We start from the raw sequence: 27,704 nt of genomic DNA, 5'->3' as shown, positions 1-27,704 counted from the left end.
TACACTCACAACATTCCTGTAGGGTCCAACAAGGAACAGGTGCTTCTTAGGAAGGTTACAAATAAAATGTACTCCCATTGGTTGAGCCTGCTTCAAGGGGAGGAGCCATGAACACTGAGAGGCGGACTGACTCATTCAAATTAACAGCCTTTTGGTTTAGTTGCCATGCGACAGCGCACACCTTGGAAATGTCACATTCTCTTTTCGGCCTCCGCTCAATTTCTGAAGACTGTTGCCGCTTTGAAACTGATATCTTCGTTTCCTTGTGTGTGTGTTCGATTGTGTGTCCTCCTAAGCAGACTGGTTTTAACAAAAGGTTAAACGCTCTCTCTCTGGAGATTTATGTTTTCGCCGTGTGCCAATATTCAGGACATTCACTGGACATTCACTCCGTCTGTGGCATTGAATGATGTTCAGAGTTGAAAGACAGTCCACCCTGAGCCAACACCAGACACACACTTGGCAGCTGGTGTGTGTGGGGCATTTCTGAATTGACCTCATCTGGAGCATGAGTAAGGCTGCTTTGGTTTCATATTAAAACCATCACACACTTGATACGCACACACACGCCTCTTATCGCCGCTCTGTCATACACACATCTGTTTCCCCCAACACAGCAATTTTCTGTGATTACAGGGGCTGCTGCTCCTCCACCTCCGTCAGCACTATGGCAGCGAGAGACGAGGCATAAATCTGCAGCCAATCTACCAAGAGTGAATTGTGATCTCTGCCAAGTTATAGCCTGGCACACAGTGGCTCTATTTCATCTCAACCAATAGAGAGAAACCGAGACAGAGACGGGAAAAACAGAGAGGAAAAAGGACAAGAAGACGATAAGAACAAAATGACTTATGTGACGCCTTTTATGTCATGTGTGGTATGGTATAAGTTAATTAACTTAACAAGTCACTTTCATGCCGCATTAGCATTTCAGCGACACAGATTAGCATTTTTATTTCATTGGCCATTACGAGATTTGACCTATATAATTGCTATACCATCATTAAATATAGCCGGCTTAACCTACTCAATATGTAGGATTTAGCTATAAAACTTAGTTTGGAAAAAGAAATTGGCGTTGTCAAGGATAAACCTTGCAGATATATTTAAAAGAATAATCTATTCAAACATAATTTGAGACTTTCTTCTTGTTATTTAACTGATCTAATTACAGTGGAAGTCACTGCGACTATGTTTCATTTTGTATGCAGTTCATTGATGTCCTGTTGCTTCCCCCCCATGTAGTAACCATTAATGATTTCTCTAGTGTTTTTGCCAAAAAGCGTTGTTCCTAAATCAATCAATCAATCAATCAATGTTTATTTATATAGCCCAATATCACAAATGTTACATTTGTCTCAGTGGACTTTACAGTTTGTACAAAATATCAGTATGACAATATGACACCCTCTGTTGTTGTGAAATGCTTGTCACAACAACAGCAAGGCCAGGGTACACCATTTTAATGTTGCTAAATTGAAGAATTGGACTTGTAACAATCACACACACATCACTACTGATTGCCATTTTTGGCAGATTCATCATCTGTACCAAAATCAATTTAAATTGTTTGTCTCCAAACCAGCTTTCAATAAAAAAAGTGAATTATAAAATAATAATTGCTGTACCAATTCATACTGATGGTCACACTCACACAGTGTGGCTCCCTTCAATTTGACATCTAGGTTCTCTGTCAATGAGGAACATTCTTCCACACAGGGTCAGATTGCTCGGATAGGTGCAGGCAGTACCATTACCTCGCTAGATATCAGCCACCCAGGGAGGGTAAGTCTTTACAATCAGCCCTGAATGGCTATCAGTAAAAGGCCAAGGCAGGGTTATTGAAATCGGCCTTGTATGTCTCTGCACTGAGTCTTTTATAGATGTTATTTATAGTGTCTTCATTGGTATGGTCACTGTTGCCACTGCAGTACTTAAATATTATGACAGCCACTCCATGCCATGTTATTTGGGAACAGCAAATACTCCTCATAACGAAATGTAAAACAAGGCAAATCTTTTTCCATTTTCTACTTTTTATTAGGTGGCAAGAACAGCCTTTTGGCTCAGAGCAACCACCCTGAAACGAGGGAATGTAAACTGTTGATCTGCTTAACAGGGCAGAACTCAAATGTAGAATTGTATTGATGTGTACTTGAAGCTGACGCGTGAATAACTCTTTGTCAGAGCCGGGAGTCAAAAGAAGAAAACAAAAAGTGTTAAAAAAAGAAGAAAAGCGTTGCCAACTCTTTTGGATTGGCAATTCCTTGGTGACTTCGGAAGGCTTTATTTGCGCTTGAGTTGGTCTTGTTTTTCTCTTAGAATTCCGATTAGGACTTATTTTCCACTGCGCTGGTTTACTGGTAGAAAAGGACATGCTCAAGCACACAGACACTCTGAGAAGGAAGAGAGACATGGTTCTGTTCATTTCCTCTCCTGAACGACTTGAGTGCTTTCACAAAACTTGGAGCCATAGATCCGGAAAGAGGGCTTTTTGTCCGTTTCGAGCTCTTTTGGCTGATTAACGGCTCTGTTAGTGCCAACACTTTAAGTGTGTGAATCCCAGCGCCTCTGCTGAGTCGGCCAGAGTAACGGAGGTGACTTAGCGCTGGCAGCAGCTCTGACTGGGCAGCTTAGCCACCCTGGATTCAAGTGATAAGATTACCCAACCACATGGCTCGAAAGGGATGTTGAGCAGCGACCAAAGGATAACAGCTTCAACCGAGGGAGGTGGACAAAACAATAATACCTTTAAATGTAATGATATCCTGCAATAAATAGGTATTTTGAGTTAGGAGAAGGTACATTTAGCTTTAATGTGGTTCATTCTATGCTAAGACATTTCTCTCAATGTGTTCACCCTCTGTACTTATCACTATAGCAACCAACGCCTACAAATGTTTGATATTTAAAGGATGACACCGGTGTAATTGTAGTATTCTTCTAGCACTGTTATTATTGCCCATGAAGAATAAGCCTGTTGTGTTCTTGTAATAGCCAGAAGCTACTGCTGTCTGTTGGTATTACCTACTGTCATACACTGTAATTTATTTTTTGTATACCCATTATGAACAGCTTGCACAGTCATTATGCTTCATAATTATACAACATTATTTAAAATATGACTCTAATAACATAGCAATTAGGAGATTTTCCTCCAATGTTATGCTAATGTTGCCATTCTTGGGTACAAAATGAAGAGATCATTGTGCATTTGCCCCTCACTTTGTGTATTTGTAGAGGGACTCTTTAAAAAATTGGGGAAGGGAAACATTTTTTTTTATTGGAATACACATGAAGGACCAACAATTATTTTCGTTACAGATTAATCAGCCAATTCCTATTCCTCATTAATCAATTCTTAGTTTTTGTCTATAATATATGAGAAAAGAAGAGTTTTTTTTGTATCCACTTTGTTGGAGCACTAGCCATTAAAGCATGAGTGTTGGTTGCATAGTGATCTCACTATGTTACGAAAGTTAACAAAGGAGTCCAATGGATGCATTTCAGGCAGGGGGGAGTGCGTTGGAGAGAAACTCCGTCTTGAGGGGATTTTAGACTTTTGCACTAAAATCTATACATCACACTACAGCAAAGGGAACTATCCCAAAGGCCCCTTTAAGCTTCTCAACATAGCCTGGGTCCAGGTATAACAACATTTATGCAGGCTTATTTCTGGGCCACTTATTCCAAAGTGATATCTATTATGCTGATTCATTTTATCTGACACAGAATGCAGTTTGACATTGGATGCTCAGGATTTGTGTGACAGAGGTGTTGCACACAGTCACATAGGAAAGTGTGAATAAAGGAAGAGAAACCTTGGATAATTACGCTGCCTTGTTCCACTCGCCTTTCATAAAAACTTGTATTTCAAGCGTAACATTTTTGATGGTTTCTTGCCGGAGCCAAAGAAAGAGCTTAATGACATTTTGATGTGGAGCACTGAGACGTATGGTTAACAGTGATGCCAGTAAATTGACTTTATCTCTGCTCAATAGACTGCAGTCAGCTGTCAGGTCTGCTTCACTCTCACTCTATGTTTTTGTTTTATTCTGTCTCCGTCTACCTCTGTGCGTCTCTCCCTCTCTTAGTGCACTCTGTCATTACTCTCATGGACGTGCCGATTATCTCGTAATTATTACCTGCCGGTTCATTTATTGGTTTTGGTGCAATAATAAGAAACCGTCCTCTAAGGGTATAGCCACCCCATTTCACGCCAGTAATTTTATTTTCTCTATGACAGTGTTTTGTATTAAAAACGGTTGTTGAATGCTGATTAAAAGGTTTTCTTTGCCAGTGCCCTCAAGATTGCTCTTTCAGATAACAAGAAATCAAATTATATTCATATATTCCATACACTAAGATGCAGAACTCTCCTCGACAACTGGGAGTCCTTTCCTCCCAGGCATAAAAGTCAGTCAATGCTTTCCAAAAGCACGAGCAGTGAACTCCAGGCCCACGTGACTGAACTCAAAATTGAAAGAAACAGACTAAGAAATGACGTAAGCTCCATGATCAAAACTGCCAAAAAGAATTTCATCAATGTCAAAACTGAGGAAAACAAAAATAAACCCCGTGAACTTTGGAAATTACTCAATAACCAGCTTGGCTGCAGTAAAAAACTCAAAACGAGATTTTCTAACTTAAACATAAAGACAGATAACAGGCTCATCACAGACAAACTGGATGTGGCCAAGTACTTGAACATTTTTTTCACAAACATAGCCACAACTCTTGTAAATAAATTACCCTCCCACTCAGGGCTTTTTGGAGTAGATCACATCATGACCTACTACAAAAACCTAGGGGTACGCAAAGATGATTTCAGTCTAGCAAGGGTAACAACAGCAGAGGTACTCATTAAACTGAGCGCTCTCCAACCTAACAAGGCCACTGGCCACGACAATATCCCCTCCAAATTCCTCAGAGACACAGCAACCGCCATCTCACCAGTCATAGCTCACATAATTAACCTCTCCATAAAACAGGGAAAAGTACCCAAAGACTTCCAAATTGCAAGAGTAACCCCCCTGCACAAAAAGGGCAGCAAATTGGACCCAGGCAACTACCGCCCTGTTTCTATACTTACCTCCATCTCGAAAGTCATGGAAAAAATAGTATATGAACAGGTCGAAAAGTACCTCGCGGAAAAGAAACTAATCTATGAATTTCAATCTGGCTTTAGAACATCCCACTCCACTGACACATGCCTTCTTTGTTTGAGCGACCACATCAAACAAGAGGTGGACGAGGGCAAGTACTGCGGCATGGTGATGCTGGACCTACAAAAGGCTTTCGACACTGTCAATCACCCCATTCTGATTGACAAGCTAAAAGCAATTGGTTTTGATAAACTATCGGTGAGCTGGATGCAATCCTACCTGGAGGGGAGAGAACAGATGGTGGAGGTAAACGGTACTCTGTCCCCCCCCTCCCAGTGAGCTGTGGTGTTCCACAAGGAAGCATATTAGGTCCGTTACTGTTCCTAATTTATGTAAATGACATGTCATCAGCATGTGACTGCAACTTGTTCCTGTTCGCGGACGACTCAGCCCTGCTGGTCTCTGACAGGAGCAGATTGCAGGTTCAAAAAACCCTCAGCTCCGAGCTCGGCAGAATCTGCACCTGGCTCGCCGATAATGAATTATCATTACACCTGGGTAAAACAGAGTCCATTCTCTTCGGTTCGAAACATAATCTCAGCAAATCCGACAACTTCTCAGTTGCAGTGGGCGACATTATTGTCACAAGAAAGAAGGAAATTACATACCTAGGATCTATTCAAACCTCTCCTGTGACAAAATGGCATCCAATGTAATAAAACAAGTCAAAGAAAGAACTAGATTCCTATACCGGATCTCCTCTCTGGTAAACAAAAACACCCTGAAAACTCTGGCAGGAGCACTCATTCAAGGGTACTATGACTATGCTTGCACGTCATGGTACCATAGCACCTCCAAGGCGCTAAAAATAAAACTTCAAACATCGCAAAATAAACTGGTCAGACTACTGCTTGACCTTTCATCTAGAACCCACCTCACCTCTGCCCACTTTGACAACCTAGGATGGCTTAGAGTAGACGACAGAGTACAGCTACTTGCAATGGGACTGGTCTACAAGATCCACTACACCTCTATGGTACCCATGTACATGTCAAAATTCTTCCCAAAGGTCAAGGAATACCATGATCATAACACCAGAGGGAGCTCCACAAATTATGTGAAACCCAGATTTGGCACAAAAAAGGGGGAATACACGTTTTGCAATTATGCCACATCAAGGTGGAACGCTCTTCCCACAACTGTAAAGGAAAGTAAAACTATACTTATCTTCAAAACCTCTCTTAAAGAGCACCTTCGGGGGAGAGCATTGCAAAACTGGCCCCGATAATGGTACAAATCTCAACCTGTCGTTCAATGGACAGCTTCTCCCCCCCCCCCATCTATGTATATACTCGCATTTTAGACTCTGTTACTAACTGTATATCTGTAGACTTGGTATGTCTTAAATGTCCGGTTAGGATGTATTAGAACGAAATCTAAAATGAAAATTGTAAACAAGCAATCTGTATGTAAAAAAACCACCTGTATGTAAATTGTAAATAAGCCATCTGTATGTCAAATATGTCTTATATGTCTTAAATGATATGATGAATTGGAAATGGGGGACCCTGGTCTGCATCCCCTTAACAATTGTATGTTTTGAGCTGTACTGTACTGTACCCAATATACAAGCTGTTAATAAACTTTTCAATCAATCAATCAATCAAAGCAGTGAATAGGCTGAGTCAAACGTTAAAGAGCCTGTGACAGCATCCCAATAACTGTTGTGCAATGAAATATTGGGCTACTAGTAATCTCGAACCGTCAGTTTAAAAAAGAAAAAGCGATACCGTTCCGTTAAATATCAATAATTTCGAACATCGCAGGGAAATTCCTTCGACTCATTTTGAAGTTTTGGGGGAAGCCGGAAGTGACGTCAATGCGGGAACGCTTCACTGTGCGGCGAGAGAGCCAAACACGGACAAAGTGTGTTGTCATGCGTAGAAATGGTGAATTACTGAGTTTAGGCACGTTAATAACGTTTTAATGAAGTTGACTACAGTATATTCATATTTGTCAGTGCTTTCATGTCAATTCGGCGAACATAAACATAAATGATCGTGGTGAAGATGATGATTACATTAGGATTAAAAATCGGTAGTGAGAGCTACTGAATTTCCTCCCGTAGGATGTGATATAAAAACAAATCGATTATTTTTGTAGTTGTAAACTCAAGTGGATGAAACTACATTTATTAGTGCTTTCATGTCAATTCGGCGAACATATTGTAACGTTCCCAAGATGAGTCGGAGACAGGCTTGTAGTTATTAGGCTTTAATAACTAGTATTTGAAGACAGATGATAACAGGTCAAGTACACTTCGTGGGTTCTACCGCACACTCCACTCACACTAACTTCTACACATACCCATATATATAGCACTGTCTACGTCACAACTCCCCGCCCTCCCCACCAACCACAGGCCCGCACCTCAGCCACCATCACGGTGCAGCTCTATGATTGGCAGAGAGACGGGGGATGCCTAAGTGACACCCTGAGTAGCCTATCAGGATCGCTACACTACCCCCCCACTACAAAGTTCCTCGCCCACGAGGAACAAATCAAACTCAGCACAAACACTACCCCCACCCTCTCCAGTACTCTGCAGGGACGAACCCACTGACTGTCCAGTTTTGGGCACCGGCCTTTCTTCCGTTGTGGGCTGTAGACCCAGAACAGCTCCCCGGCCCGGAAATGCTGCCCTCTTGTCCCGGTGTCATAGTTCCGCTTCTGTCCACCTCGTCCAGTCTCAGCTCCATCTCCTTCAGTTCGCCTCCGAGTCTGAACCTCACAGAGTCCAGGGTCTGCTCCACCTCTGCCTTCATCGAGGCCTCTCTGTGTTGGGCGTTCTGCTCCATGATACTCCTCTCCGCTATAGCTACGCTTGCCTGCTTCTGGGACTCATCCAGCTGAGGTTTACAGGTATCCAACTCTGCTTCTGTCCTTTTCAGGTCTTCTAGAGTTTTCAAAGTCTCCAGCTGGGATTGTCCTAGCTTATTCTGGAGCTCGTTGTAACCTTGCTGCAGCGCCTTAGCGTCTCTACCCATCTCGCTGATCCTCTCCTGGTACTTGATGCAGTCCCTCTGCAGCTGCTTCTCCCTCAGCAGCTCCTCCTGCTTACCAGACTCTGCTTCTGCTCTCTCTCTCTGTGCTTGCCTCATGTCCTCCTCCAGCCTGGCGGCCCGGTCGCTCTCGCTCTGCGCCTCAGCCTCCAACTCGGCCCGCTCCCTCGCCAACCGCTCCACCTCCCGCTGCAGCTCGGCCAAGTGCTCCCGGTTGTCCGCCGCCTCCTGCTGGTAGTCTGCGATGCTGCCATTGAGCTGGGACAGCTGGTTCGTCAGACGCTCCTCCAGGTTGTCCTTCTCGGCTTCCAGGCTCCTGAGCAGCTCTTTGAACTGCGCCTCCCTCTTGGCACCCTCCTCCACCAGGCTCCTTTCTCTCTCTTTGCCCTCTTGGAGGCACTTCTCCAGAGAGGCCACAAGGCTCTCCTTCTCTTTACTCTCCTGGAGATCTCGCTCAAGAGAGGCCAGCTCCGCTTTGAGTCTAGCCTCCTGTTGCTGCCGCAGTTCCCTCTCTGCATTGACAGCTGCTTCCATCTCCCTCATTTTCTCCTCTAATAAAACTTTAACACTTTCAGTCATTTCGGTAACCCATACAGGCTTCTCCTCCACTCTGCAGCTCCTCACAGCCGGTGGTACCGGCCTTCCGTTGCTCCTCGCCGCTACACTCCACACAATCTCTCTCTCCACAGCCATCTCCAAGGCCGCCTGCAAGGACTGTGGATGCTGCAGCTGAACCCCAACCCTCAAGTCCGCAGGGAGGAGAGCCCTGATGAATTGATCACGTGCCAGCTCACTCTGCACTCCGGGTGGCATGTGTGCATATGCCCGCCGCGTCAGGCTCTCCAAGTCGTTAGCCAACGCACGCAGCGTCTCTCCAGACTTCCTACAGCGGTTACTCAATTCGTTCCGGAGCAGCTCTGGCAGGAAACACTGTCCAAACCGCCTCTTCAAAGCCCCCGCTAACGCTTCATAGCTGTGTCGGTCCTCAAGGCTAAGTAGTAGCAGACATGAAAGAGCCTCTTCTGTGAGGCACAAAGCTAGCTGAAGTGCTTTAGTCTCTACTGACCACCCCCCGGCATGAGCAAGCAGTTCAAATTGGGCATGGAAAGCCTCCCAGTCTGCCTTACCCGAGAATTTGGGTGTTTTCACTGACCCGGCGGCGGCTGCTGCGGGTTGATGGGCGCCGCCATTGTTGCTTACCTCCAGCTTGGCAATGGCGCGAACTGCCGCAGAAGACGGAGACATTCCCGCGTCTCTAGCCATCCTCACCGCCGACTCTCTCAGGCGCTCTCTCACCTCCCGTGCACTCATGAACTCCTCTCTCATGTCCTTCGACCACCCGCATGCTCCATCTTCCTCTTCATCACTACTGTGTTCCTGCTTCACTCCCATCTTGCTGAACTTATCCATCCCCGCTAGCTTATCGGCTAGCTCCGTGACGCAGTTACGACTCTCGTCCGGATAGACGTCCCTTGTTCGAAAAGTTCACTTCTGACACCAATGTAACGTTCCCAAGATGAGTCGGAGACAGGCTTGTAGTTATTAGGCTTTAATAACTAGTATTTGAAGACAGATGATAACAGGTCAAGTACACTTCGTGGGTTCTACCGCACACTCCACTCACACTCACACTAACTTCTACACATACCCATATATATAGCACTGTCTACGTCACAACTCCCCACCCTCCCCCGTCCGCTCCACCAACCACAGGCCCGCACCTCAGCCACCATCACGATGCAGCTCTATGATTGGCAGAGAGACGGGGGATGCCTAAGTGACACCCTGAGTAGCCTATCAGAATCGCTACAATATGATACATTAAATGATAGTGAGAAAAATCGTTTGTTTGTGCCGGTCTGCATTTCCTGATGAGAAAACAAACCGATGCTTTTTGTAGTTGTAGTACACCAACATGGATTTAAACGTGTGGTTTTTTCACCACAATGTTGGGGAAATTAATGGATAAAATGCACGGATTATTATTATTATTATTCCCACTCCGATCGGGACACTAGGTCCACCGTTTCCTCGCAGCGAGGCTGTCAACTGTCAACTGGGGGTTGACAGTTTACGTGGGCTGGGTGCAGTGGCGGACTGGCCATCGGGACCAATTCCGATGGGCCGGTACCGAAGTGGGCCGGTCGGATAAGTCACATCCCCCATAGGCGGCGCGTGAGGCTCAGGTTTGGGAAGGCTAAATAACTTTTTTTACCTGACGCTGCCCGCCTCCGGCGTCTATAGAAAAGAGATCAACTCAGTGTGCGGAGTTTAAATCTCTCAAGTCATATTACAGGATAAAGGAAATACAGTTTAAACTGCCGTATGCAGAGAAGACGCCGACGTGTCGCACTTATCATTCATATTACATCATCAATCAGATCATCGATCATATAATATCATAATATATCATATATTTCCTTATCTGAGTCAGCTTCTCCAGCCGTATCTGGCCGTGCAACACTTACTGTGTCACATACTGTATGCAGAAGTATTATTTTAAGCAACACATTATGTTGACGAAACACTCGAGTCAAATGTAATTAAAGTCAGATCCACTCGTGTGTTAGACGTGAACGCGCTCTCAGCTGGTGAGAGAAACCCTGGCTTGATTTACCGAGTTGATAACCAGCGTCGTAGGACCGCTTCGCGAGATCTCGTTTGTTAGTTTGTTGTTGTTAGTTAGTTTGTTACTCAAACATATCCAGGGTATGTTGAAAAGGCTTCGTAGTACAGGGCACAGGATAGCAGCGCTAATGTCAAAGACACAGACATTGCATTATATTTGTATTTTACCAGGATGCAGTGACACAAATATTTACATTTACTATCTACAGCACCCGCCGCCCCTGACATCCCCCACTCCCCCCGTTGACAATTTACTAGCGGTACCGAAGTGGGCCGGTCGAGAGTCCCGGGATGATTTTTAGTCCCATTCCACCACTGGCTACATGACCGTATGATCGCCCATATTGACGCACCTAATAAACTTCTAACAGATACAACATAAACCGATCCTTCAGCCTCATATGAGCTCTCAGACACGTTCAAAATTAAACTGTCATCGCTGTCTGAGCTTGCTGCTGTGTGCACCATCGTGCGTTTACATGCAGATGCTGGGATCCTGAACGGTGCAGCTGGAGCGCTGTGCCCGCAATGACGTCACACATAATTTGGCGGGACTTGAAGAATCCCCGAGAAGATCCAGAAAATGGTCAACATTGAAGGGCAGATTAATGGTTATCAAAGTACAAATATCCAAAATCAGTTCAGTAACGGTTTTCAAGGGGACAATATTTACTCAAATGTATGGGTTTGGATGATGGGGGAAACTCGTGTCACAGGCTCTTTAAGGCTTTACCATAATATGTCAGATGCAACCCTCTGTAGCTCATAGGCCCCCAGGCAGTGACTTCTGGACTTTGGACTTGTCATTCTGTCATCGCCATGATTTGAATAGATTTAAATGTGCAGCGGAGGCCAGGCTGCTGTTGTAGCTGTCAGTTAGATATTTGCATGTCTGCAACAGAGCTGAGCTGTTGGTCGAGTTCTGCATCACAACACAGCTGAATCAGTCAGTGTCAGCTTGTTGAAGCTTGTTTTTTTTGTATCCTCTGCACCGGGTTGGCAGTGCCATCAAGCATGACCAGTAAAGGCTATCTATGAAGTGCACACGAGTGTAAAAAAAACCCAGTGTCGGCGTTAAGTCCTTAATACGCACAGACCAGAAAATGCTCACCTGCAAACGACGTAAATGTGCAACACTTTTTCAAAACAGGTGTGGATAACTTTCCCCCAGCTTTAATTGAGCTTAATTGAGATCCCTCTTAGCGATTGAAGTTAATTTCTGTGGTAGTTGTAAGGGAAACTTCTGCAGCAATGGAGAGTCAGGACTCAGAGAGACACGAGGAGAGTTGGAGCTTTGATGTCAAACACTGGTGTTTATTACAAGTATCGGCCGGAGAATTCACGTCACAAGTCACAGCAGCCAGAGATTCTGACTGCACTGGTGGGTTGCCATGTCAAATCTCCCCAGCCTCTCTCTAGATAGAGCTTTTAACTAGTTTACAGAGAGTTAATCCACATATTGGGGGATGGTGCGTAAACACCTGGAACACTGGAGATATCGCCAACATCTGTAAATACTGAATCACTTGTCTGTGGTGCTTAGAAGCCAGCGTTCTCACAGTCCTAAAACCCTCTGTGACCGATAGGTCAGGCCATAAAACTGGTAATGTCAACAATAGCTGAGACTTCCCATTCCTTAAGACAGATAACAGACTCAGTCGTAAACGTCAACACACAGAAAAGGTTAGACTCCTAGGAGTAAGACAAAATTAATCCCTAACAGTAGTAATACGGTGTATATGTCTTGGGTTTAAAAGGGGACAATTACATTTTTGTTTTACTGATTTTACCATGCAAAAGCCTTTAGTCGTGCTAAATAACAACACATAGCTACTGTTTTGAGATGAATAAAAACATTATTTATCAAAAAGCGCTTAATGTGAATGGTACAAACAGGTGCGCTGCAAAGGAGCAATAAAGATTGCAGACTTGTCCAAAAACGTGTTGTTGTTTTATAGTCTTCGTTAGTATAGGCACAACAAAACCTTAGCTACACTACTGTGGCGTGCGCTTTGACATGACGGCCGTTCTGCAAAACTTTATTTTTGTATGACTTTATTGCGTTTCAAACGGCCATAAAAAAAATCAACCAATAATGTCACTTTTTGCCGTGTAACGTAACATTTTGTGTAAAAGTATTCATGACAAAAACTAAAGTATGAAAAACAAAATCAACATGCAAATTAATCGAACAGCAAAAAGTGCTTGGGTCGAAAGGCCTTAATACAAACCACTACGACCATTAAATACCTCCGTCCTTGATTTACATTTCTCAACATGGAGGATATTTTGACTTCCCCATGACACGATTGCACCAACTGCAAACAATTTAGGAGTTATAATATGTAAAGTGAGTCGCACTGTTGAATTGAGTTACAGCAATAATCAGACGGAACAATTTGAAACGTTGAAGGCCTTTTATCTCATTTATCGAGGTGAATATAATATAGCGATATATAAGGTTTCAGATTTACTGCGTGATAACTGTTATTTCAATCAATCACATTTTATTTATAAAGCCCATTATCACAAATTTGAAAACAATTCTCAGTGGACTTTACAGTATGTACAGAATATGAATATTTGTAGATCAATCTTTTATTTCTTCTATTTTACGTTGAGTTTGACTTTTTCGTGAGTGTTTCCTAATGAGATGTTGGCTGGACATTGGCTGCTATGGTCAGTCAATAAAGTAGATCAGTGGAGAACCACAGTTTCTATGTTGCAATGGGATGACCTGACATTTGGATGGGGGGAGGGGGGGGGCAGAAATGAGAAATTACAGTTGGTGACGGTAATTTATAGATCTCTGATAACGGTTTCTCTGAGCAAGACAAAGTGCTACCATCACAGGTCAGAAGGGATGAGTTAGATCGCTCAGGTATTGATTTGCGCTGTAAGTTTTAATTACGCTAAATCGATTACAGTAGAGAATATATGGGTTAGACATTTAAACACCTACACTTGTAGTGAGCTGACATTTCAGATTTGTGAGGACTGTGTTATGAGTCACACAAAGAGACTGACTCTCTCTCTCTCGTCTTTCTTCTTCCGCTCCCTTCTTTCCACTTCAAATGCTAACCCAGCCCTGTTGCCATGACAATTCCAATCCATGCCGCTTATTTTTTGATGCTGCAAAGTACTCAAAACCCCCCTGCTGCTGTGATTTGCCTGGCATCGCTGTACCAAGCCAGGTGGCTGCTTTCCTCGGGGAGCCCTTTCAAATAAAGGCATTCAGCCAAAAGACTTTGAAGTCCCACTGTAGACAAGCTCTCAATAAAAGAACACACTTCCTTCCTGTTTCATCCCCCGCTTTGACGGGGAGGCTTAGAAAGAGCACAACCTCATACGTAGCTAAAAAAAAAGAACAACATTTGACTTACTGTATAATCCTCCTTCTCATTTGCTCTCCAAATACAAGATGCCAAAGAGTCTTTGTTGTCAAATGGAGGGACTAGAATTAAATGTTCAACCAACCAAATTGTGTTACTGAAATCCTGTTAGCTCACAGGTTTAAAGACAGAAAGAGACAAACACTCATATCAACATATATTACCTATGACAAAGACCTTGATTCAGAGAGAATGCACTTCTCTTTTGCTAAGCGTTTTAGTTTGAACTGTTCAGTGTCAGAAGTTCACCCAGCGATGACATTCTCTTTCTCCTCTCTTTCATCTCGCTGAGAAACAGAGCGATGAAACCAAAAATGAAAAGAATATGGAAGACACAATTGCGCGTCTTCAATAATTTCTTCCTCCTCTGAGGGGATGATGTAACGTTGACTAAAGGTAAAGTTAGCTTTGATGGCAAATTCATGATGCAGAGAGAGAATACTAAGTGCTCTTTCATGCTTTTCAACATTAACATTTCCATCTGCTCACAGTGTGAACGTTGATGTTAAAAGTTGAATTAAACATCCAGTTAAAAGTCACACAAAGCAATATGTTTAAATTAACGTAATTAACATAAAACACAAAGAGGTAGAATTTCACATTGAAGAGCCCTACTATGCTTTTTGGTGTTTTTCCTTTCCTGTAATGTGTTATATCCATTTGTGTGCATGTAAATGGTCTGCAAAGGCTAAAATCCCAAAGGTCCCTCCAGAGGGAGTTTCTCTCCCACACCCCCCCCCCCCCCCCCACCTGAACGCCTCGATTGGACTCCTTTACATACTTTGGTGACATAACAACATCTCTATGTAACACTAGTGCACCAACACATTGTACGTGATATAGGCTAAGGGGCGGACCATTTGCTTATTTAAGCGTTTTACTAATCACAACAGAGCCAGCTAACTAACCAATCAGAGCAGACTGGGCTCTAGTGTCAGACAGATGTGTTGCTGACACGTATGAGGAAAATAAAACACTTTTTGAACATGAATGCATGCAAACTTGTCACAAAATAGAAATATGAACCGGAAAAAGAGCATAATATGTTGACTTTAAAATCTGTATAGAGCACCTAAAGTAAGTGACGTACAGTCGCAAAGTCTTTGCATTACACTAAACTAATCTTACACCACATATAACATGTCATTTGTAACCAACCGATAGTCCTGACAAAGATGGATGCAATTTTGTTAAATGTGTTACCAACAACCATGAAAAATGTATATATTGTTTAAAATGTAGCATACTTTGTTTGGTCTCTTAAATTAGTTCTAAATACAATGTGATGCGTGCAGTTAAAAAAAAAGAGAAACATTTTTAGCTATTTATGCAAAATCTACTAATATAAGATATTAAAAGCCAAATTCAATAAAAGGCTTGTATAGTACACATGGACACAAATGCACCATATTTACAGTCTTACAGGCAATAGATGTTATCAGGAGCCTTTTCTTTCGTCATGGTGCTTTCTTGCCAAACACAGGAAATATAGTACACTTTATCAGTGTTTAGATTGTTGAACTCTCAACAAGATTATCAGTTTCCTGTTGAAAAAGGCTGAAAGAGACTTCAAGGAGCCTGGGAGTTTTCAGCATTTTAATAGAAAAACCACAAAAAGCTTTTAATGTCTCAGGGTTAGAGTGCAGATCAACTTGATGAGCCTCTTTAAGCCTAGCGTTTCTTTCCCACATCCCATTTAATAAATGTGTACGCTCATTCATTCTCATAACACTTTACTGAGGCACTCTGCATGAATGTATTAACCCTATTAATATAGAAAGACCTGTCATTTGTCTTTCTTTCCTCTCTGTCTTCTTTCTCTCTATTCCCCCATCTCTCAAGCAGTTTTTTTCCATATACAATAATAACTTGTATTTAATTCATTTTGCTCGAGGACTCAGCGCAGTGGATGGCTTTCACTCGAGTCCCATTTGCTAATAAAGCAATTACAGCTTTTAAGCAATTCCCAGGGCTTCCTGCGCATAAGTAGATGACCAAACGCTGAAATGGACGTTTGGTATGAAGAGGTTTTTAACTCCATTTTCAAAGAGACAGACGTAGAGAGGTCAATAGGAAATGTAGATAATCAGAGAGAGCAAAGACGAAAGGCATGTTAGACGAGCTGCATCTCTTGTTTTCACTCTCAGTTGTATTGATTGCTCTGATACAATATAATCGTCTCAATTACATTGGATCAGCTCGTGTATTCTTAATGGCCGTCATTTCTTTCACAGCTAGGCGGTTTACGGTTCTAATGCTATCATGCTACTTTTCATTTTAAGCTTAATTATTTTGTAGCTGCTCTCTCTCCATCTCAATATTCACTTTAGAAAGATTATTTTCAACACACTCATTTTTCTTATTATAGATTATCAACATCTCTATATAGACACACGTAAAAACTGAATACATTTTTAAAGAAATCCTGTCAAAAACAAAGAAAGGGCACAATGACAGGCATTACATTTGGAACCACAACCCTATGGCAGACCTTTTAAATGCTTTACTGGTCCTTCATCACAGTATTATGTGTATCTTACATTGCAGACATGACCTGTCAACTCAATTCACTTAGACTGGCAGATAGAGAGCCGTGGTTATTTTAGAAAGTTTTCTGCTAAGCAATCATTCCATTGTCCGTCACGAATTTCCGTCTTTACTCTCGCGTTTCCATTTCCGCTTGAGCAAATAAGTTTATCACAAATGTGGGTCAGTGGTCTTTCTTTCCTGCTAGAGTAAATTCAATTTTGGTGGAAGATATCAAATTTAAACAGGTGCACTATGGCAAGACATCAAACACCAGCTCCTCTCTGAGATCCTTCCTTGAGAGGGTTAAGTTACGTGAGGGAGAGGAACAACACCTCGCCCATTAGAGGAGAGAAGGAAAGGGACATGGAGAATGAGCCCCATCAGTACATTAGCAGAAAAGCTGTAACCACGGTGGCAGTGAAACCTTTTACACAGATTTTCCCCATTGTGCTCTGCTGACGCTCACAATGTCTGTGGCTTTGGCTCCTTGATTTGAATCAAAAGCTTTTAGGACCTGTTGACAAACATACCTAACTGCCTGTGGTTTCTTTGACGCGAAAGGGGATAAAAAAGCACTTGGCTTCTGAGTAGCGGTGGCTCGTGAGCAGAGCCTGCGCGACGCATCGGCATGGCTAATGGTGCTGACTGATATGTGTGTTTGGTTCTGCTGTGATGCTGCCATTAATGAACGCAGTTTGACTGACAGTCAAAGCAGAGAGGCTTGAGTTAACCAGTTGAAAATGATCTCCTCTGACAGATCAACCTAGCTTGTGTTCATGTGGAGGACATGACACGGCACAGGTAGTATTTGTGAAATGTTTCTTTGTGGACAGGATTTAATTAGCACTGTGCCTTTGCCTACACAAAAATAGATGCAGGCCATATCTGGACAACCGTGCACTGAGCTTGGTGTTTGTTTCTATTCATTAGGTTGACAAATAGACAGAAACAAACTACTAGGGGAAGAGAGTTATCAGTCACTGTCCATCCCAGCGCAACTCTCAGGTGTCCGGATCTATCTGCTCCTCTACCCCCTCGCACTACACTAACCCTTCCTATTGAGGTTGGTGACCAATCAGAAATAACAAATGAACACCTGCGACCATGCCACAAGCTATCCATATTTTTGTGCATTTTAAGCATATGAAATGCATCATTAAAAATAAATCTGAAACATGAAAACAAGTGTCAAAGGGAAAGTATCAAGCATGCAAGAGAGCTCATTATCTGCCCTATAGGTTGGTATGCAGCACGGGCATGAGTTTGGAGGAGAAACAAAGCCTTCAAAAAAGATTAAAAGGAAAATGGAAAGATATTAGGATATTATTTTTGTCTTAATTGCAATTACTATATTTTCAACATTTCATGTCAGATAGCTGGAGCTTTAATGCAAACGACTTCAATAGTTAAACAAGCCAATGGAGCAATTTAGAGTTGAATATATTGCCCATGGACAATTCCACTTGTTGATTTACCCCCTGAGCCAAAGCTGCCCAAAATGTATTTTTTATTTCTGCCTTAAACCCAGATCTCTATCCTGGAAGTATTTAGGCTAATACAAGTTCCTCAGAGATGTATTGATATCAGTATATATGTTGAACAGTATCAAAAGGTTGCAGTATAGAAATGTTGCAAATCAAACTGGACTTGTACATCTATTCTTTAACTGTAAAATGTTGATAAATGTTGTAATATAACATTTAAAAAAAAAACATTATCTAGCTGTCTAGTCAAATCTAGTCACAAGTGCAGTTTACTCTTTTTTTACTTGCATTTGTGCAAATCATATCTGTAAAGTTATTACTTTTGCCCTTCCATCTGTGGCCTATCCTCTACTCCCCCTTCTCCTCCTCCCAATGTATTCACTGTTTACTGATCAAACGGCTCTAGTTAGAGAAAGAAAATAAGTGTGTATTGAAGGAAAGTAGGAAAGGATAACCACAGAGAGTCTGAGGTAGGAACTCGGCTCAAGAAGAAGCGACACAGAGAGCCTTGCCTGCAGAAAGAGAAAAATGCATTTCTCTCAGCCGTCCGCTTTGTCCTGACTTCAAAGCGGCCAAGAATTGCACTTAGGAGGTGTCTAAATGAGGTGATGTGAAAGATGAGAGCCAGAGCTGCGCTGTCTCTGTCACTGGCAGTGATTCTCAAAGGACTTCAGTGAGGAGCACACACAGACACACTGATCACTTTCAACCCGCAATACAGACGCGCTGCGCCTGAAGGTACTTTTCAGCTATTGCTTGAAAGCCAAGAATTCAATTTGTTTTACATACAAAGACATGGTGAGTTTAATATTCACAAAGTAGAATATAGGGATGTGTTGATATGTCGAGGTACTGTAGTGTGTGTGATTGGATTTTTTCTGGCCTTCAATGACTTGAATGAATCTTTTCTGGGTTTCTATGGATGTGTTTATGCAGTCTTGCATGTGTGCAAGTGTGTGTCGCTTGCACCAGGACTTTGAGCTCAGATGTTCTTGTGCAGCAGATAAAGGCTGTCCAATGTGTGCCTGAAGGAAGCGGCTCAGATAGAAACGCAGACTTAGAAATGTTGTGAGGACAGAAGAAAATGTTGGATAGGGAGGGGGGTGGTGCGTTAGCATGCGCGGCGGGCGTGTGTCGGCGGGAAGATCAGACAAGACAAGATGTGAAGTGTCATCCGGCCACATGAGAGCTGCATGTCAAGATTTAAGAAGACGGCAGGGAGGCATTGGGGGAGGCAGGATGTGGTGGAACAGAAGAGGCAGAGAGGAGATAGCAAGGCAAGTGTCCAAGACAGTGGAGGCAGAGATGGACAAGAAAGTACAGAGTAAGTGAGGAAAGGGGGGGGGGGGGGAAGAATCCTGCCAAAAGCATAACATCAGGGATGATGGACAGATGAGGGAAGCAGCTTTGCTTTCTCTGTCATCCCACTCGGTTCTGCTATCTATCAGCACCCTCCCCCAGTCTCCCTCACTACTCTCCATCCCTCACTGTCCATGTGCACACGCGTCCAAGATCTGATTGGAAAAGGTGACCAGTGTTAGCCGCTCACACCAACGATCTAAGAGTTTTTTTTATGGCAGCCACTGCAGATCGATGAGAGAGGATAATTTTTGTGCGTGTGTTTGCAGTCGCCTATAGAGTTGTGTTTGCGACCGTTTGTATTACCTAGTGTGTGCAAGCATGAATGCGTTGAGCTGAAGTATAGAACAAAGACTCCTGCGGCCTTTATCTCAGCATTGGTTGTGTTGTGGAGCGTGGCGGCTGCTGATAGCCACTATCAGCCAACGCCACGCTCCTCCATTGCTCGGCCTCTGTCTTTCCCCACAAAGCCATTCTTCCCTCACACAGCCTTTTTCTACTTTCTGACCTGTAATCTATGTGTCCTCTCTCTCCATCTGTCTGACTATGAACCTGACTTAAAGTGATTACGTACAAATAAGCTCGTTTTTATGACTCAACTCTTAATGCGAATTTCTAGCTGTCCTCATTCAACCCCCTGAAAAAGCACATTGAGATGCATGTTTATGTTACTAGACAACAAGATGGAATCTGAGAACTTTTAAATGAATATGGATACATTCTTATTGTGTGCCTGGTGAAATAACGTGTTTTGAATGTTTCCCTGATTCTGTGTCTAGCCAGATCATTTAGATATCCCTTAAGATGCGATTAAATCCTACATTCTGAAAGCAGATCCATCAACAATCCCTCAGGCTTGCTTACATATAATCCTCACTAAATTACCTGCTTGTATTTAGGAGAGTATGTACCTGCATTTTAAAAACCTGTATAAAGTTGGTTGCTCAGCAGTCTGACTTGGCGTATTGGAGGGTAGACATTTGATGTTATAGTAAAGCTATGGGACTGCATGGCAGGATTAGTTTGATTTACAAAAATATTACTCTACTTGATTTGAGTAGAAATTACTCTAGATGTCCAAAAGAGGTAGCATCAATCTTCACTTTAGGAATTCCATAATTTGAATGGGGAAATAACCAATAGTTTGTCTTCAAACATGCAAAGAATAATTGCAAATAAAGAAAGAATCTGAGCCTGTTTGTGGACCAGGGGTCACTGCAAGTTACTCACAAAAGGTTGAAATACTCTCGATCTGAAAGGAGTGGTAAAGTAATCGATTAGTTGACCAAGAAAAAGAGTATTCCAAGGGTAACCATTATCGAATCGTCGTTTCAGTCACGAATTTCAGTTACGAATCACTAAATAATGCCAAAAAGGATCTGGTTAAGACCTCTATTATGAGGAATTTCAGCTTTTTTTCATACAGTATATCATTTTTAACTGAATATCTTTGTTTTGCAATATTCATAGTCATTTCACAAACTCACAGAATTTAGGAAAAATCACAAAATATTTTAGGCATAAGAATCAATGACGAAAAATAATTGGCAGTTGCAGCTCCAACCCATTTCTTACACCTTAGGACAAATCTCCAACTGCCTTCACTTCTTTTAAATGTCAGAGTGAAATTGGGGACAAATAAAACCGGAGGGCGCACATTGAAGCTTTCAGATGCTAAAAAGGATAATGGCTCTCTCTTCAGCCCCCAAAAAAACCTCATTTGGCAGCAGAGAAGGTTAGGGATAAATTCCCAATGATTCGAAAGGCTTAGCTTGAGCTTATGCAAGTTCAAAATCCTTTTAAAGATCTACAGTGCAGGATTGATTTTCTCTTAAGAGACCTTTACATTTGTACAACCCTCACCCATTGAGAGTTTGAGGGAAAACACACAATTGTGATGAGGTAAATGCTGTTTTAAGGTTTTCTTTTCACACTGGAAAGAGGAAACCGTCCTTTTTGGTCCTTTGATTTGGAAGCTTTTATAAAACATGTTGAGACACTGGAGAGATGCAACTAAATGGATGGATGAAAAACAGAGTGAACATGTTGCTCACTTTTAATAGGCCGAGCCTCGGGCAGCCTCATGGCGATGCCAGACTCTCCAATTTGGCTCAAGGCCTCTTGTCGTATGCCGTACCTCATTTCTCCCCCTCCTTTTCTATCACTCTCCACATCATACCGCCTAATAAAACATTAAAACTGTGGAAGATGGAGATGGTTTAAAATGAAATAAGGCCTCCTGTCAGATACTAAACCATCTCTACTACTTCTTTGACATAAGCCAGCCCTAAGAACCTCTGTGCAAGGTATTTACTGTAGACTTGTGAAGAAATCTGTATGCATAATATCCACAAAGTCATTTCCCTCCCACACGCTCCTTATCCGACTGTTTGCAGCTTTGTCATTCTCTTCAGGTAAGGGTGTTTGTGACTTAATCCCAGTGGGGCTGTTAGAGTTGCTCTATGGCAGCTCAGGAGTGGAGCAGCAGAGTGGATGTGACTCTCAACCAAGTTCAAGCACAGCTCTCCACAAACTATTTCCCCTTGTGACGGTACATGTTTCCTGGCAGCTGAGTGTCACTGGAGGGCCACTTACAGGGCCGGGCACAGCTCTGGGACTGGCTGCCCGGCTTCGCTCTGTTTTGTTCCACATAAGCATTAGCTCTGTTTATAATTAGGGAAACACATCCAGAGTCCTCTGACCCTGAGTCAGTGGGCCTTTGAGAACTCTTATACATAGAGAATGCAGCAGTGTGAGTTGTTATGCAATAGTCTCATGTAGCTCGGCTTCACATAAAACCAGATTTTGTCTATCATTTCTCTTGCTTTTTAAGTCATGTATTCTGTGTTTGTATAGAGAGAGTGTACAACATTTGGATATATATTTTTGGAATATATGTTTATTTATTGCGATAAAACTGAGGATTTTTTCCCAGATCAGTTGAATAGCCATATCTAAAAAAATAATGGATCATTTGAAAATCATTTGAGTGATTTTGATGGGTACTTCTGCATTACAAATAAAAGTAATTATTTTAAAAGCTGAATGTGAACCCTCTTTCTTATAAAACAACACATTTTTTTGCAACCAAATATTCTTTTCATGGTTTTTCTCCCGTTCCTCATAAATGTTTAGGTTTGATCAGCAACTAGTGTCCTGAACTGGTTGTGTAAAAATGTCATTCAGAATGCTTATGATTGCTGATTCGCTCAGCATAGAGCCTTGCATGTCACTCACTCTCAACAAACTCTGTGTATCCAAAAATCCTTAAAATCGTATTAAATGACGTTGCATCAGACAGATAAACGTAAAGCTTAGTCATGGGAAATGAACCGTGTACGTTTTCCTTTTGTATCAAGCAGCCAAAAAAGTTTTATCATTACGTGTTTAAATTCAATCAGCCTTTCTTGACATTCCACGTCCTGTGATGTCACTATTGTGCGTGCACGACCTGCATGGTTGAATCTGATATCGTGCAGCCGTCGCCGGAGCCAAGACCCTCCCCAGGCTTCCAGAGAGTCCAAGCATACACACTGTATTTATGAGAGCTTATTTTGGTCCATGCGATGGCTGGAAGGGGTGAGGGGCGACTGACATGTTATACCAGTATACTCTGTATGACCTCATGACACAAACCAGCAGCCTGTCAGTAATCCTGTAAGCAAAGCACATGTGACTGGCCAGCAGTGATTCAACACAATGACATGCATTGCTGTAGATAAAACATGACACAATGGGATGAAGCATTAAATGCCTGTTAGTGGATTGATGATCTGTTTTATATCCTTCCCTCTGCTTTCACATTATTCAAATACACTTGTGTTCCCTTCCAAACAGCAGCAAGTGTGACTCCTCTGTACATTTTAACCAGCTGCTGCAACAGACAAAAAAAGTCCTTTCTCAGACGTCTATCTCCTCATTTGTTCTGTGCTTATTCACCTCTCCTTCCTTCACTTTGTGTGCTTCTTGTCTTTGTTGCCCAGCAGAGGCCTCGAGCCCTGTGGAGCGCACATCCATTTTAAACCCGGAGGCTGTCAAGCATGCTGCTGGTACAGTAAATGAGCAAGCTAAACTGTGGCTGTCGGTCTCTCCATTCTACTTATCATTTTCCTCATCTCTACCTCCCATCACATGTTTCTTTAACCCTGGCCCTTTTTCCCCACACCCTCTATCATTTGCAAGCCCCATGCATGGTTTGTACTCAGTTATATTCAAAGCACATTGTAAATAATGTCTTCCCGGTTAGCCTCAAGTCAAGTTATGTATTTCACATTTCATAGTGAGCTCACTGTCTTTAAATGAAATGAAAGCAAAAGTAGTCTAACAAAGCAACTTGGTATATTGGATGTACAAACTGCCTGAAGCGGAGACACATTTGACAACACAATAACTCATAGATCAATGCTTTTTCTGCAAATAAACACCACCCTCCTTGTTTACTAGCCATACAAGAAATGGGTTTAATTTAAAAGAAGAAAACGGCATGTTGCAGATGTTGCGTGAACAGCAGAGATAGACAATCAGGCACAGAAAACAGAGCCTAGAGCCAGCGTATGTTAAGTATGTTCATTCATTTCTGTAGTTTCTCTCCCGTTAGCCCTGCTTGCTTCCTGGACGTGCCTTGGATCTTAATAGGCTTTGGATCCCTGCTTCACTGTTTTGAGGTACACAGAAAAGGCCCTGAGAGAGGAAGGGAAACAAGAGAGAGGCAGAGCGAGATGCAGGGTGATAAATAAAGACAGATGACAAAAATGAACGATAAAGAACACATGTCACAGGAAATAAATGATGGGAGTTGAACTGGAGAAATAATGACCGGACTGCCAGACCGAAAGAGCAAGCTTTAATTAACTAACTGTGCACTGTCTGCAATTATAAATCCAAGTCAGTATTAATTAATAGACGTCATTGGAATCAACATAATGAGCCAGCCTCTGCACACAAATGCTGACCCATGTTTAGCGGTAATAACTACACGTGTATGATCTTAGTCACACACTGTGTGAGCAGCTTGTCACCCATACGTGTAGTTTCTTTACCTTTAATGGCTTGTCTCGGCTCTATAGGTTAACACTCAAACGGTGATGCTAAACCAGCTCGGAGCTGCTTAAAAAGTGCAGCGCCGGAGGGCACAAAAAGGGACCTCATCAGTGAGCGGCTTCCTGAAGCCCCGCTGTTCCACCAGGCTCCCATGCCGAGCTCCGTCTCTCTAAAGAGACTTCAAAGGCAGGCATTTTCTGAGCCGATGTAGGCGTTAACCTTTGACTCAGAGGCTCTCTCTGTAAAAACAGGGACAGTCTAATTGATGCTATGCGCTGTAGAAAAGGAATAACTTGTCCTTGTGGATTTCAGCCATAGAATAGAGTGCTTTAATTTCCCCCTCTGCACAGTAAGGAGGCTGTGTGTCTCCGATAGCAAATTTATTTTCATGACCTCCAGTAACAAACAGTTTGCATTTATTCAACTTTTTCTGGTCCAAGTTCATGTATCATCATTCCAACTGTTCCAGGTGGCTTAAACAAACGCACAACCAACATATAAGACCACTGGGGTAGGTATGGATTTGTAGATAAGGAAGAATGGCAGGGTGCAATTTCCACAATCCTCCTGGCCTGGAGATGGGCTGATAGCGGCGTGGCGGCTGAAGATTGAGTCAAGCCCCCGTCGCTCCTTCTTGTGTTCCAAGATAATGCAGAGTGGAACCACAGTTCACTCCACAGTTAATTTTCCACCTCATGTCCTGGCTCCCGCTCAGAGAGATGGAAGGAACGATAATCCACACTGATAAGGGGATGTGGCGACTGAAGGAAGGTAGCAGGGGCCAACTGTGGGATTGCATTTTGTGAGTCTTTACTGCCAACCACATTACAGGCTCTTAAAGGGACAAGAGGCTGGAAAATACGAATTAAACAGTTCGTCAATGTATGGATGGATCAACGAATGGACACATAGATGAGTTGATGGATGCTTTGCTGTGATGTGTGTTTACTTATAGATAGACACATGTTGGCATTTAAATAAAATCTGTCATTTAAGCATGTGATTATGGGAGCAAGACACCTACTTTTATTGCTATTTAGCCTCTTTTTGTGGTTGCTCTCTTTGTTGTTGTTTTGTGTCAATTGGTATTTGTCATAGCCTTTTTGAAGTCGTTTTTTGTCCGTTTTTCTGTTGGCCAATTTGTATTCACTTTGATCCCCTTTGTAGTTGCTTTGTGTCCCTTTGTAGTCAATGTAGGTCCCTTTGTAGTTGCTTTGTGTCCCTTTGTAGTCAATGTAGGTCCCTTTGTAGTTGATTTGTGTCCCTTTGTAGTCAATGTCGGTCCCTTTGTAGTTGCTTTGTGTCCCTTTGTAGTTTTATTGGTCTTTTTAAAGTACATTTTGTCCACAGTTGTTTTGCCCCTTTTGTAGTCATTTTGAATCCCTTTGTACAGTAGTTGATTTGTATCTGTTTCAATGATGCAATGTAACTAAGTACATTTACTCGACTGCCTCACTTAAGTACAATTTTGAGATACTTTTACTTGAGTAGTTTCATAATGTGTTACCCTCACTCCACTACATATTTTACTCCACTACTTACAATGTGTAGCTTTAGTTATTAGGTATATTGCAGATTTAGATCATTAATATGAAAAAAAAATGAAAATGATCTTAGTACTTTCTCCACCTCTGGTCTCTTTGTAATCAATTTGGAGTCTCTTCCTTGTTGGTGCGTGTCTCTTTGAGGTACATGCGTTCAAAAGGAATGAAGGAAAGTTCAATGCTTTGCTCTAAGCTGCAGGAAGCTTTCCAAAAGCACCTTTCTTCATGGTGTCAATATTTCTGTTTTTGCATGATGTGAAATGTTGCTGTAAGACAGAACAATAAGCTAGTATATGGCCTCCCACACTGTTAATATTGAATTTACAGTTGAGCCGAGGTTTCCATTGAAAATGCTCTTACAGAAATCCTTCCTTAAATATGTTTGTTCAATCCTAATGTTGAAATTCATGGTGTATTCATTAGAGGGTCCTGATATATGCAATTGCGAGTTGACCACCACTTACATATCTGACTCCAGCCATGGAGAGAAGGTATTTTGAGCAGCAGAACATTGTGTATGCATTTTGCGTCCAACCCTGTATGTTTCCTTGCCAGCAGTGATTCCTGTGTTTTGTTACAGTTGAGGATATTGTCTGACATGAAACACAATCTGTGCCTTTTTCTGTGGTTTCTGGCATGTCACATCTTTCAGGTTTTCAAATCCAAAAACCTATTTTAATATGTTCTTTTAAAGGGCACATGGTCATTAGGACAGGTAAACAGCCAACATGGGAACTCAACACGTTTGTCCTCATTTTGTGAACAAAGAAACTTCTGTAGGGCAATTTGTTATGAGTTCAGCATCTAAAACACTGAACAACTCCCACATGTTATCCGGTATGCAGGCTAATATGCATCCCTCATGAGTGTTAAAAAGTCTAAACACACAAGGCCTCCAGCTCCAGGTGGCAGGTTTGGAACTGGAAAGGATTGCTGAAAATGTTTCCCTACCCCATGGGCATAGACTATCCAAATTGTCTCTGAAACCTTTGAATTAACACTTGGCTATTCTTCTTCTTGTTTACAGGATACTGACCTACTGGATATAGCGTACATAAAAGATGCCAGAAATGGAAAGTGCACCAAAACGCCAAAGGTAAGCCCGCAGAATACTCATTAGTTAAGTTGCTTTCCCACCCCTTATTCTAGTATAATATAGATATGAAAATATATTCATTTAGATTCCTATGGGTTCCTTGTCTCTTCAATATTACATGTTGAATCATAATTGTAATGTTGTCCTTGTTATTGTCTGTCTAGTCTGTGGGAACACAATGTGCTGTGTACTGAAAGGACAGGAGGGCTTTTTTTGGGTGATGATATGCTTTGTAAGTGTTTATTTTTGCACATAAATGAAAGCCATGAGTGGGTGTGAGCCCAATCATGAATCAGACACTGTCCCCATCCTTTCAGCTGTGAATTGTGTTACTGATAGGATTGCAATTAGTTAAGCTGGTTTTAATGATTGACATTTACCCAAGACACTACGTACAAAAATGTGTTGTTATTATTTGTGTGGGAGGTGTGGTTGACGTGATTGTATTTCCTGTGACCTTTACAT

General features: G+C 42.3%; 1 protein-coding gene across 5 annotated transcripts in view; it reads left to right on the top strand.

Annotated features, from left to right (window-relative positions):
- The window catches only part of LOC117554181 (1-phosphatidylinositol 4,5-bisphosphate phosphodiesterase beta-1), a 136,662-nt gene that overhangs the window by 10,596 nt on the left and 98,362 nt on the right, over positions 1 to 27,704 (top strand). For all 5 annotated transcript variants that reach the window (XR_004570237.1, XR_004570236.1, XM_034228471.1 and 2 more), the window contains exon 3: positions 27,171 to 27,239. Coding sequence is in view for 3 of the 5 variants with exons in the window: in XM_034228471.1 (XP_034084362.1) it covers positions 27,171 to 27,239 (69 nt within the window). In the remaining 2 variants the exon portion in view is untranslated. The remainder of the gene's footprint in view (positions 1 to 27,170; positions 27,240 to 27,704) is intronic.

Source organism: Gymnodraco acuticeps, unplaced genomic scaffold, assembly GCF_902827175.1.
Source record: "Gymnodraco acuticeps unplaced genomic scaffold, fGymAcu1.1, whole genome shotgun sequence".
NCBI lineage: Eukaryota > Metazoa > Chordata > Actinopteri > Perciformes > Bathydraconidae > Gymnodraco > Gymnodraco acuticeps.
Note: the sequence above shows the minus strand (reverse complement) of the source record. Positions and strands in the feature narration are given on the sequence as shown.